Source organism: Carassius carassius, chromosome 18 (genome assembly GCF_963082965.1).
Source record: "Carassius carassius chromosome 18, fCarCar2.1, whole genome shotgun sequence".
Taxonomy (NCBI): Eukaryota; Metazoa; Chordata; class Actinopteri; order Cypriniformes; family Cyprinidae; genus Carassius; species Carassius carassius.
Window position 1 is genome coordinate 3,333,144 of NC_081772.1, and position 14,359 is coordinate 3,347,502.

The 14,359-nt window shown below is 38.1% G+C and overlaps 1 protein-coding gene across 2 annotated transcripts; it reads left to right on the forward strand.

The window, feature by feature from the left end:
- Positions 1-2,384: 2,384 nt before the first annotated feature.
- LOC132091780 (transcription factor AP-2-delta-like) lies at positions 2,385-12,466 on the forward strand. 2 transcript variants are annotated; one of them, XM_059497887.1, is made up of 8 exons: positions 2,385-3,111; positions 3,779-4,273; positions 6,300-6,360; positions 9,056-9,221; positions 10,164-10,282; positions 10,782-10,923; positions 11,283-11,396; positions 11,678-12,466. In XM_059497887.1, the coding sequence occupies exons 1-8, from the start codon at positions 3,073-3,075 to the stop codon at positions 11,892-11,894; spliced, it is 1,353 nt and encodes a 450-aa protein (XP_059353870.1). In that variant the 5' UTR covers positions 2,385-3,072; the 3' UTR covers positions 11,895-12,466. The 2 variants fall into 2 exon arrangements, with proteins under 2 accessions (XP_059353870.1, XP_059353871.1); XM_059497888.1 differs by lacking the exon at positions 2,385-3,111 and adding an exon at positions 3,468-3,629.
- Positions 12,467-14,359: the final 1,893 nt, after the last annotated feature.

The following is a 14,359-nucleotide window of genomic DNA, read 5'->3' on the forward strand; positions in this document are numbered from 1 at the left end:
TGGCCACTAGTCAAACAGGCCACTTCAATGTAAGACAAACATTATTTTAAACTTAATTAGTTATATTAAAATGGTTTTATTTTTTCTATCACTATATGTTTTAGATTCACTCTATATTTTAGTAGTTATTATTTTAGATGTTTGATCGCTGGTGCCAAACTTTAGATAAAAAACAAAACAACAACAACGACGCTCTGGCAAAGTTTTTGACAGCGTCAGATTTTTCTTTTTCTTTTTTTAAAAAAGTGTTTTTAATCAGCAAGCCTTATAAACAAATGTGGTTGAATGTGACTTTTGAACGATAATTTTCTGATATTAATCTAAGACCCTCCTAACTGAACTGCTCATAAACTAGCCATAGTAAAATTGCAATATGAATACTGTTAAGTTGAATAAATCAACCATGTTTACACAGAGATATTGATAACCAGTGTTTTCTTTTTTTGTTTTTACTTTATTGGTACCTAATTATAACCTTTGTTAGAAATGTTTGAGTGTCAGCCAAAACATTTCGATCTTGCATGTTGATATGGTTAATTCATGTTTTAAGAGTCACTGGCATATTTGTCTTGGTTTATGATTGTTGCTGTTCCAAATGACAGTTCTGATGATCCGGTGGCAGCCAGATGCCAGTCACAGTTTGCGACGCTTTTAATCCAATGTTAAATCAATTAGGCTACAGTCAACTCTGGGTCAGTTTATGGGATGGACACCTCCTCTAAAGTTTCATTTTGCATCTGTTATTTTTATTTCTAATTTTCCATGGATTGGTGGTGGATTTACGAGGTGGCAGCATCTCGAGGAGCATCCAGACCGAACAGATGGACTCGAGCACTGACCGGTATAGCGTGCATATGTGCATCCGCTGCTTTGCGCGTTAAGCCCTATTAAGACCGTCTACCGTGCAACTGGTGCTTCGCTCAATCCCGCGAGCTCTCGCAGACTACACAAGCGAAAGCTTCTAATCCCTCACGTGAGAGGACGGGCTCTCTCGCGCTCACATCGTGTAATTTACAGTCTGCCTGGAGGCCTTAGATATATATCTGAAACCAGACCGTGTTATTTCATAAGAGCCTCCTGCTGGGCAATGCATTTTCACAGTCACCTCGAGACCTTTAAAGTGCATTTATAGCACAACAACCAGCTCATTTTTGTATTCTGTTATTCTTTTTTGTGCAATTCAACATTGAGTTTACGAACCAATGGCTAGCATTCGATATGGTTTTATTAGTTTAGCTAATTAGCCTACATTGTAGGCTATTATGTTCATCTGAATTCATGGTGTTATTGGGTCTTCAAGGATCATATATTTAATTTCCTTTCCTTTCTGTTTCGCAGAGAAGGAGCCAATGATGTAGGCCTGCTAGATCAATAATATATCTACTTAAAATAAAATCAGCTGTTTTTCCTCGCGCATTAAATGAAAATAAAACGAGGCTTCCCTTCTCTCACGTTGTTTTGCGAGTAAAACATTTATGGAGCGGAATACGTCAGTATATGTGTATGTTTGTGAGAGGAGACACCGGGAGCTCGAGGCGTCTCCGTCCGCCCTCCTCATGCACGAGGGCGCGAGCCCGCGGTAATGGCGGTAATTTGGGTTAAATAAGGAGAGCATAAGCTTTTTAGACACTTAAAAACTTCCAAAGCTCTCATAGACACAAAACCCCCAAAGACTCGAGTATTTTGCTGCTGGGGAGGGAGGAGACATTCAGAAACACTGAGAACGAGGCGAATGGGACTCACTTAAACACACACACACACGCACACACACATTTGCACATGAGCAAAAAGTCTTACTTGTAAACTGTTAAGTGTCATTAGAGGTTTCATTTTCATAGGAACAATATATATATATACACACACACACACACACACACATACATATATATATATATATATATATATAGCTATTAATATTAAGGACATGTATACGGTTTAAACGGGTTTCCATGTCTTTTCATGCACCTGTGTGGCTCTTAATTTGACCGACAGGCCGATTTGAGCGATGACCCCCCACGCGCGCCCCACTTATCATCCTAAACGTGCGCAAAACACTTGCAGCATGGGTCAGACCGTCACTGTCCCGGTTCGGTTAACGGTGAACAGAATAGAACAGGAAATGATAATAATAATTGTTGACTGGATTGGCTGCAGGAGAATTAAACTGAATCAAAAGTGACCGCACAACACCGATTATTACAGTATCTAAAACAGGCTAAATGAATTAAAAAATAATGTTGTCTAATTATCGTATAGGTACGGTGGTAGAAAATAGGCTATTTGTATTCCATGGCATTAAAACAGTGTTTAAATAAATCGTAGATTTAATATTATTCTGCTGTTTAATGATTTTGTGCAACATTATTTCCAAACGAGTTGTTCGATTATTTTTTTAAAGCAGTGTAATTATAAATAAGAACACGTTAAAGTGATTTATTCGATCTGCCATTTCTGCAATTAATTTTGCTTTCATTCAAGTGTCTTTCATTCAGTTAAACAGAAATTAAATATTTGATAAAAACAGATAAAGACCACAGTGGAATAACAAAACACAACGTTTAATCGTGCAATCCGATTTACAGTGACACGATACACCCAGTAAAACTTACGTGTTGATGAAAAAAATCCATAAAAAGCAGGTAAATGGTAAAGCCGCGAGGAAAACAGACAAATAAAACCGGCTCTGCTAAAGAAAGCACAAACGACCTTAAAGAAATGTCCACAAAAATCATCAAAATGTTGAAAGCGCACTTGGTTCCTTATTAGGCGAAGATACAATATTTATTCCGTGTCTCCAGGGATGAGGCTGCTCTCTCTATTGTCCTCCCTTTCCTCAATGCTGATGCTTAATTTTCAAAACTTCTATATTACCAAGGGACCTACGACATCAGCCGGAGAAATACCCAGCAAGTACAAAATCCGAGCCAGGGAGCGCTTTGTGCAGAGGGGAGGCATTTCAGCCGCTTTTACCGACTGCGCGAGGCGACATTTCATTTTCACGCGCTATTTTGGGAATTTTTTTTCTTTCATTCGTCCAACAGCGCGAGGAAATCGGGTTATTGGATCGCGAGAATGTCAGCCACATTTCCGGGACTGGTGCACGACGCGGAGGTATTTAAATTCATTTTTTATCACCTCCACAATGATCATCTAATTTCATTTCATTTAGCGTAGCATCGCATGGAGTGAAATTAGGATCACTTAGCACAGCGAAATGCAAGTTGAGACATCTGAGGGGAGTTTGTTGTAAGGCGATGATAAATAGCCTATACCGTGTTATTTTCTAATGAAAATGCCTTTTACTATTTTTTTTTTTCGTGGCAAATATGGCTTTCCGGAGTTCTTGTAAAAGTCTCTACTGTGATTGGAACCATTTGCTCGTTCTTTTTTTATACATAATAACAATTATCAGACTCTCGTGCCTTGTGCTTACCTGCAGTGAAACGAGTGTAGAAACGGATTTTAATGGCGTTTGCACGGATGTAGTAATAATAATATAGTCAAATATCACACTCCGTGGCAAATGATAGACAAGTGAGGGAGGGAAAAAACGCTGTGAGCTCGTGGAGCAGTTTGCAGTGTGTTTCACGCACTCCCTCCCAGGCACGGAGAGATGACATCGCCGTCAGGTACTTTTCTAAAGACACTTTGAGCTGATGTGTGTGTGTTTGTGTGTTTGGGGAAGGTTTGAGTTTCCGCCGCGTGAGAAATGCGCGCGGATCGCTCCGAGCGCGTGTAAATGACATCCCTCATATTTTTCTCTTTTTTCCCCGCACAGATACGTCACGACGGATCAAACAGCTACCGTTTGATGCAACTTGGGTGCTTGGAATCTGTGGCCAACTCGTCTGTCGCTTACTCTTCATCGTCTCCGCTTACATACCCAGCTACCGGAACCGAATTTGCCTCCCCGTATTTTCCCACGAACCAGTACACGCCCTTACACCACCAGTCCTTCCACTACGAGTTCCAGCACAGCCACCCGGCCGTGAACCCGGACGCGTACTCGTTAAACTCTCTCCATCACTCGCAGCAGTATTACCAGCAGCTCCATCACGGCGAACCGGCGGACTTCATCAACCTTCACAACGCCCGCGCGCTCAAGTCCTCGTGCCTGGACGAGCAGCGGCGGGAACTGGGCTGTCTGGACGCGTACCGCAGGCATGACCTGTCAATCATGAGCCACGGCTCTCAGTACGGCATGCACCCCGAGCAAAGACTGCTGTCCGGGGCGGGTCTGGGGCTGCCGCCAACGGGGGCCGATGACCTACAGGTACACCTCACCGGCATTTCTACCGTTCAAGCACAAAATACACACACTCAACGTGTCACCACCGTCTCACACGCGCGCAGGCTGCAGAGAAGTTGACGCCTTCAGGGATGTTGTATAGTCACTTTCACTGCCCGAACAGAAGAAATGATTGCCCGAGGGCTTCGACAAAAAATCTGAGACATCATGAGAGACTGAAAGAGAAAACTCGAGGCGATTAAACAAATTAATTTAATAACGAATAATAGGCCTGCATTCATATTTCGAAATAGCTTATTAAAATAAACTTATGAACACTGAAAAAAATCCTACAATGAAAAAAAAAAACAGTCCGATTTGCAGAAATGGATTATTTCACGACATAATAAATAAGATTTTTAAATTTTAGCTATATTTTGAAACTTTGAAAACTCCATCCTTACCTTTGATTTAACTGGCGGATTTTACATATTTAATATAGTGAATATTGAGAAGTGTGAATTCGGCGGCGCGTATGTCGGGCCTCGCTGCTGTAAAGCCGCTGTTTCTTTTTCCTCCTTTAAAAGGCGGATTAAGGGCTTGAAAAGTGCGAACAAAAGGCAAATCCTCCGCAGTAGAGCACCGTAGTTTATCCAATTTAGGACTTAATGTCAATCAACTGGTTATTTATGCACAGACATCTGAAACAGCTCAAGTTTAACCGGTGAGTCAAGGATAATGTTAAAAATATGTTAAAATAAAATAAATTATACAGTTATTTTAATTCTTCTGTGTTACAGTTAAGTTGAAAAGATAAAATATATTTTTTGAAAGAAAATATTTTTGCTAGCAGATTACATTTTAGATATATTTTAATTCATTGAATAAAAAGGAAATTCTAATTTTAATAGAACTAAATTTAGTATTTAAAATATAACATAAGAATCCTATTTATAGAAATAACAGAATAAAACGATTTTACAAAATATTAGATCATGGAATAGGCTTTCGTTAATAATATAAAATGGTATGTACAATTTCTTTTTATTGTTTTGACTAAAAATTTACAAATAATTGTTGCATATTTTTATATGCTTGTCGTGTTTTACATGGCATATTTAAATAACATGGACAAAAAAAATCAACAGTATAATTATTATTATTATTATTATTATATTATTTTGCAATAACATTTTGTAATAAAATATTCATAAAGCATGTTAGCACAGAAGCAGTTTTGCAACATTGAAAATTTTTCAACAGCAGCTTCACAAAAGTGATAAAATAATATAGGACACTATTATAAAGTGTAAATGTGGTTTTAATAAAAATGGTGAAGGTTCATTTTGGTATTGCTGTCGCGTGTTCTGGAACATTCTGCACACGCACACAAAAAAGGCCCACAGGAGAACAGACACAAAAACACAGAAAACAACACATACGTCCCGTGAAAAGGTTTTGGACCTTTCTTTGGTGCTGAATGAAACCATGCGCTCGGTGAAGGCCACGGAACAGATGCGGTCAGTCTCGTGCACACAAGCGCATCTTTGAGCCGCTAAACAGATTTGGCACGCGGAACAATAGAAGCTGCCGCACCTTTAACACGCACACGCGTAATTTATGCCTGATCCGACGGGTTTGTATATTGATTTTATAATCACTTTAACTGCTGGGAAAAGAAAAATAGAGCATGAGTTTGTTAAAGGGTTATAAGAGCACGTCAGTATGTGAGCGTGTGTGGGTGAATGTTTTTTTTTTTTTTTTTTTGAGACTCTGTGTCAGACTTGGCCTCCAGACTGGTCGTGGCTTGTGAGAAGGATTAACTCTTTTCTTTTGATGCAATCTAGTGTTCCCTTGGCTGATGACATCACTGATAAGAGAAAGTAAAATAATATGTTGGTTAGACATCATAATGTAACAGGTTCCTCTGCAATTTAACTAGCCTACCTGTAACCACGTGATCTGTTTAATCTGCCACACATGCCTCTTCAAAACCTAAATAAATACTGATCACCATGTGTAAGATTAGTTTATTAATATAAAGTTAATATATGTGTGTGTGTGTCTATAGGGATCTGTCGACGCTCAGTGCGGACTCGTGTTAAATGGACAAGGTGGAGTGATTCGGAGAGGTAAGGTCACAACACACACACACACACACACACACGTAAACAAATCAAGAGAAGCACACACTCATTTAATTTATTTTATAAGTTTTTTTTAATTTTGTATTTATAATTATAGTTTCACTAACGTCAGTTATTTCTGTTAACTATGATTTGAATTCTTATTTGATCATTATAAATATGAAAATAATCGCCATTTACACCGTTTCAGTGAAAAGACAAGGATTTACTATTTTAGCACGCATTTTTGCCTTTTAATTTAAAGATAGTCCTACTAAAGTCGAGTTGGTTTTATTCATTTAAAAATCCCCAAAAGATAATACATATATTTTACTAAAAATTTAGGGAAATAATTTATTTGTAATATTTTTTAGATTTTGGCTTTACTATCAAATGGTATTGCATTCATGTGAATGTTAATCAACAGGCCTACTGCTTTCAATGTCAGATTGTTAAAATATTGCTCTTACTGAAGAAAAAAAGATGAATAACAAATGCAACAAAAATAATATACATTTCAGTATCAGCAGGAAAAACGTCAATGAATTTAGCTTAATTAACTGCATTGTATTTACATATTGGATGCAACCATTTGTATTATTTTGTATTGTTTCCTCGGGCAAAAATCTGCAAATTCATAAGATATTTTACGTAGGCTATTATATATGCTTTTTTTTCTGAAAAAAATCTTTTGTTGTTTAAAATGTAGGGTGTTATTATTATTATTGGTGATGGTTTTGATGTCCTAGACGTTGGTGTTTCTTTTAAAATGTATTAGGCATACCTGTCTCAAAACATGTTTACTATTATCTTTCTAGCTGACGTCGCAATTCAGAGAAAATGTATTAATTAATTAGTCTGAGACTAATTAAGGAACTATCTTTTTTTCAGAAGTACAAACCTCGATAAAACACTCTCTCCACTGAGAGCAGTTCAAGATAATCTCAGAAGAATTTCTGTATTCTCTGTCTGTCTTCCGCCGTATTTTGTAAAACCGCGAGTCTTGTGCGGATGAATTGAATCGTGTTCGTTTCTTAATATTTTCTTAATATCAGTCGCATCTTTGTCTGTCTCATCAAAGCAGCAGCGGATCGACACACGTGTGGAGTTTGCCATAAAGCGAGCGGTGTCTCGTGCGCTTAATTTTTAATAAACTCTGTCTAGGTGTTGGGCTCGCCATCACTTCCAGTTAATGGTGTGCAGGATTTAGCCGCGAGCTCCGCCGCTCCAACCATCACAACCAATAATCATTGCTTTACCTCGCGCTCCGGTATCGATAGCTTCTCGCGCCTCGGGCGCACGCTTTGATATGTTAATGCCGCGCGGCTCCAAATTCAGTAGAGATCATATTAATGTTGTTCACACTGACTGCAGCTTTGGCTTCTTTGAATATTCAGATAACCTTTTTCAAAAGAAATCAGTCAGGAAACGAGGATCCTACTTAGAAAAGTCGTCTGTATTTTTAATCATGATTATTCCTAGTAGCTTTCAGGAATTTGATCGCGCTTCACTCCGCCTTCACACGCGCACACACACTGCATTTTTCTCTCATTGTGCGCGTGCTCGCTCTAGAGCGCGTGTGTGAGTGTGTGTGTGTGTTTTGGGTGATGAGCGCGAGGCGCGCACGTAAACACACCACCGCCAAAATTGAAATAGAAACAGAATGACATTTGGCCTATGTCTTTTTTTCTTTAATTTTCGTGGCAAACTCGCAAAAAGCGCTTGATTCGCTTTGTGATCGCTCGCGCGCTGCCTCGGGCTACTCTCCCTCGCGCTTAAATACCCGCTATCGCCTCTGGGCCCGGCGCGCGCGACCAGACTACCGGCAATAGCTCTTTTTCAATTGCCCTTGGCAACATAAAATACAAACTACTTTGAATCAAAACATTTTGGATGGAATTAATGTGAAGTGAACTTGCATGCCAGCAGAGATCTTGGGTTTGTCAGAGCGCTTTAGGGTGACTGATCAGGAGCAGGTTAGAGGCCCGCTAGCCAGAAAACTCCTTCAGGAAACACACACGTTCACACTCAAACACATATACACACACGACGTGGCTAAATAAGGTAGCCGAACCCATTGATTCCAGCCCTAGCTGAGCTTGTGATCTTGGCAACATAAATGGATCTAGGCATTGTTTGTATTTGACATACAGTGTTTAATAATAAACTCTTACAATTTAATATGCAATTAAATGTGCAAAATACTTCTGAATGAATGATAATTATTCATACAGGTAGTTGACATGAAATACTTTAAATTATTTGCATTTTAGTAACATTTTAATCATTTTTATGCATGCCTGCTCATTTTTAACTACATGGAAAATTTGCACTTTTTTTAAAAATGCATTAAAACTAACTATAGGGCAAAAGCTCATTAAAATATTTTAAAAGGTTACCTACAATGCATAAGCTTGTTTATATAGATTTTAAGTTCATGGACATGTTACATGTCAACCACTCATATACAACTGCACAGCTTCAATGCATGCTTTTTGAAATAGTTGCAAAATAAAAAGCATTATGAACCATTATCAGTTGATTTCTTTGCAATGATCTGATATACTGTCATTTTTATACAATTTCTGAAGAATCTAGGTGATTTTCTCATTTGTGGCCACAAGCAGAACATGCAAGCACCATTGCCGGTTATTTCCAAAGGTTTGACGTGATGTTTGTTGCATTTTGTTGTTGTGTACAGGTGGCACGTGTGTAGTGAACCCTACAGACCTGTTCTGCTCTGTACCAGGAAGACTTTCTCTACTCAGCTCTACCTCAAAGTACAAAGTCACCATCGCTGAAGTCAAACGCCGCCTCTCACCTCCAGAGTGTCTCAATGCTTCACTACTCGGTGGGATATTAAGAAGGTAAGAGATGCACTTTAAACACATGAAACTCAAACTGGAATGCACACATTTGGAATTTTGGAATAGATATCAAATACCTGAACGCACTGAATTCTGAACCAAGTCTAAGAGAAGCACAGCTGTAGTGTTTATTGGCACACATTTAGCTGCATTCAGTTTAACAAAGATCTCGTGCATGTTTTTTGCCAACTCCAGATTTCCTTAAATACAGGTAGCAGAATCAGTAATTACAATTATTACAGCAAAATAAATTCATGCAAGTATTGAAAATGAAGAAAGGCACTTATTTAGTTCATTTTCAAAACCAAATGCAAGACAGAAAGAGGAAAAAGAGATGGAGTCCTGGACATTTAATCCAGAGATAAAGAAGAGAATGTGGATGGATGTGTCTGTGTGTGTGTGTGTGTCTGTGTGTGTGTGTGTGTGAGAGAGAGCGAGAGAGAGAGGGAATGAGAACAGTGAAGCTGAGGTTCCATTATTGATGAGGGACACAGACTGGAGAGCAGAAATGAGGCCAGTGACAAGAAGAGAGGAGAAACACATTCACTCACTCACTCATTTTAAACACAGGACAACACATGCTGGTAAAGCTCAGGTTCATTAACACCTGCAGAAACAAAAGAATCGCCAGAAAAACATTCAGAAACTCAGTCTATATAAAGAAAAAATTGAATATTTGTTGTTGAATAAATATTTGATTACCCTTTACACATTATAGCCTGAATGAAGCCAACAAAATAAGCATTGTGAGCCTGTTTAGTCTCGTGCTTAATTGGAAATGTAGGTTTCTAGAGCGTTTAGGTTTAATAATGTAAAAGTGCTTTGGAAAAAATAAGGAGCGGTTGAGAAGGGCAACAAACGCTCTTCAGTGGATATGAAATGTGACATGTGAAGTGCATGTAAGTGTGTTGCTGATGGACTTTCTCCATCTGTGTGGGTCAGGGCCAAGTCAAAGAATGGCGGTCGGTGCCTCAGGGAGAAACTGGACCGGTTGGGACTCAATCTCCCAGCAGGCCGCAGGAAAGCGGCGAACGTCACACTGTTGACCTCTTTAGTGGAAGGTATGGATTAATTTGTGCTTCTTTTTTTTATAATTCCGCCTCTTGCTTATTAAGTTAATGGTTGTTTTCATATGAATGCTTTTGTTTCTAACATTGAATTCTGACATGACTTGATTTGATGCTGGATGTTTGTGCAATGACTCATGACTTAATGACATTTTCATTCCAGGTTATTTAATATCTAGTTTTTAGGACCTGTTGATGAATGCATTTTTGCAATTCAACAATTTGTAAGCCTGATATTGATGCATCTGGTTTAGTTTCTTTTATTTGTTGTGGTCGAGTTCTTATTAAGATTGAAACAAATCTGTTCTGGCATAAAATTCTGGAATATGTTTATTCTACAGACAAAATCTATATTACTCAAGGGAAGAGTTTAAGTATTAGAAATGCATGAGACAGTTGATGCAACATCTCTGCAATTTTTCAGGCAGTATTTAGAGAATGAACTGATTTCCCGGCTTCATTTCTCCCTTATCTTCCTCCTCTGTGTGTGTAGGGGAAGCACTCCATCTGGCTCGGGACTTTGGCTACACCTGTGAGACAGAGTTTCCCACCAAAGCGGTCGGGGAGCATCTCGCCCGCCAGCACACGGAACCAAAGGAACAGAACGCACGGAAGAAAATGGTGCTGGCCACCAAGTAAGACAGCAAATCTTTAGTACTTTTAGCCAAGTGAGTTTATCCATACCACTTTCTTGGATATATATTTGAGTTCTTGAATAATAAATTCCTAAATGAAACCTTCATATGCACCAGATGTGATTTATCTAATCCAGTCTGGCTACATAAGAACTCATTTTCAAAAATAGATGCACCTTAGCGAATGAGGTTTTATCATTGAGGATTGGAGGAAAGGATACGTCTTTGCACGCATGTAACATATAACAACTGAACTTTCATTAAATATCTTCTATGCATTAATTATGAGGAATGTTGCTTTGGTTTGGATTTTGGAAATGCGTCCTTGTAACGGTTCGAATGGCTTTGTGTCTCTGCAGGCAGATCTGCAAGGAATTTCAGGATTTGTTAAGTCAGGATCGATCTCCGCTCGGTTCCTCTAGACCCACACCTATTCTGGACTTGGACATTCAGAGACACCTAACACACTTCAGGTATGAAATTGAAACCTGCATGCAAAAATAGAGCAAACATCCACTTATGCGAAAGTAACCATAAGAATAAAAATGCGTTAGCCAATATAAGTAACAAAAGGGCATTTGCATTTATGTTAACAATGATAAATATGATACAATCACCATAACTGCCTGTTTTAGTACACCTAAAATAAATGGAAGCCAATGACTTTGGAAGTCTTGCACATTCAAGTTATTAAAAAAGTGAATATGCTAATGCAAGTATTGTTATTAATCACCATTTTAATTATCTTTTTTAGTCTGATCACGCATGGATTCGGAACGCCGGCGATTTGCGCAGCACTTAGCACCTTTCAAACCATTCTCAGCGAAATGCTTAATTATCTGGAGAAACACTCAGCCAATAAGAGTACAGGAACGCCGGACACCAACCAGATCAACTCCAACTCAGACAAAACACTGCGTAAAACCACAGAGGCACCAACAAAAGACGGCAAAATCGAGAAAACGGAATGACTCTGACGCAGGAGTGGCCACTTTGCCACTTCCTGATCTGAGCCCTGATGGGCGGGCCTCATTCAGGGCGTGGCTACTAGGGGCGGGGTTACAGGGTTTTTATTCCATATGCGTTTATTTATATAACTGGCATCACTTCCTATGACCTCAGCTTAGAGTCTCTCTGTATGTACAAACCAGTCACATCATTCTCACTGTCCGACAAACCATTTTCTAACTTATTGAAGAAGTTATTTTGCTTAAAGTTTGTCTGTATGTAATTAGTTTAAATAATGATTTAAAAAATGCAATCTTTTATCTATCTTTTATTAAAAGACTCACATTCCATTTCTGGCAAGGCCTAATTTGAGGTCAGTTTGAGACTAAATTACTACAGGTACGCTCCCTGTTAGTTACTGTATATTGTGCATGTTAAACTTTGAACACCATCTGAAACTGACATTCCTCACTGTTGATCCAGAAAACAATCTCTTGACTGCATTTGTAAAAATGTTATATATAAATATATAAATTCAATCTTTTTGAACTACATATATGAAATAACCCTACATGCTGGTGTTCAATAAAGCATATTGCTCAAAGTCTTATATCAACTCACTTGACTGGACTTGAATTCTTGTGCTGCTTCTTGAGTATGAATCATATTTTATGTGCATTTTCAATGGATTTGACACAGACAACACCTTATTGATTTATCTGACACATACGTCAACTTAACCTGCCAAAAAATCTCACTCTGTTCATGTTTTAACTTAGACAAGTTTTTCCTTCTGGAGATCTAGAGTACCTTCCTGGTTCTGGTTGGTTAGACTTGTAAATAAACGCTGCAGGAAAAGTAGACCTACTTGCTTTACCTCACACTTCTACTTAATTCACAGAAAATTAAAATAGGCCTACCCAGTGAGCTTAAAATAAAATTCTGAATTAAAATAATTAAAGAGAGAATTTCCAGAATTATTCACTTATTGGATTTCATTCATTCTAAAAAACAATCGCAATGCAGCTAAACCTGATTCTTCGGTCTACGATGGAATACATTTAGAAAAAAAAATAGTTGATGTAGAATAAATAAGCAACCAAACAGAACAGATCATTAACTGCGCAGAAAGATCAACACGATGCTGCACCGGAAGGCTTTACAAAGTCAATAACCGACTGACAGATCGATGCGAAGCTTTGCACAAGATAAAAGAGATTCGCATATTATTTTTTTGGGAGGAAACAGCTGTGTGATCTCAGTAGCCTACTTTCAATAATCAGCGACTATAGCCTTGACGCATAATTAGCGCATTTATTGATCACGAGTGTGTTTTATCAGTTTGGGCAGTTCTAATGCATGTGTGACGTTCAATACATAAAGATCGGCTTTCATTTAATACGCTAAGACGACTCGACCTAGTTTACGCGGTGAGCAAGTAGACTAATTAAGTTCAAAAAGTAAATTGCAAATGAAAAGTCCTCATGAAAAAATACAGAGAAGCCAGGCTACTCACAACCAAACAATTGGCACTTATTCAATCTATGGTGACTTTTAAAAGTAAAATTTATACCAACCATAAGCATTTTAGACTATTTATAGGCTACCTATCTAGTGACCATACCATCAATTTTTCATTGCACGATCATTAGCAAAACTATTAACATTTAAATAAATAAACAAATATCAAAGTCTACTTTATGAATTGTTTTTACAAGTAATGACATCCCTGAATTTCACCGGATTTTTTTTTTTTAATGGGCAAATTTCCACATAGAGGGCCAATGGGAAACGTGTCTGTAAAGATTATTATTTGTACAAGTGTACAATCAGGAAGAATCTGAAGCATCTGGACTTGGTTTATCATAGTTTAAGACTTGCTTCCCTCTTTTAAAGGTCTTCAACAGAAACACAAAGGATCTTTATCACGTTACTCGCGCGCTATCTTGTGGCCAGCATGTGTAATTGCAGGCAATGTTACGCTCGCACACATAGGCTATACAATGTTAAAATTATATAATATATGTAGTGTGCATATAAATGTTCACCTATTTTTTATTAGGTGTGCACATTTTAATTTTAGTAAAAAATGTGGACAACTATAACAATAGCAAATGTAATAATTATTTTTTATTTTATTTTATTTATATTCCAAACCTTTTAAGGTTTGAAAATGTGACAAAACATGTTTTTGGCAAGATTGTGCACACGTGCATGTGTGTATGTTTGGGAATCTATGTGTGCCCATGTGTTTTTGTGTTCTGTGAGAATTTTAATGTGTGATTATGTTGAATTCTAATCAAAGTCTGTTCAGAATGAGCCAACTTTCTCTCAAACTGTTTGGACATCTGTCATGGCCTCTAGATATGCCCAGAGTGAGCATGCGAGTGTGTTTGGCTCTGGTACGTTCTCTATGGCAGCAGGGCTGCTGAAACATTAATCACAGATTATTTTCACTCTTCCATAAGTCAAGCAGGATCTTAATGGC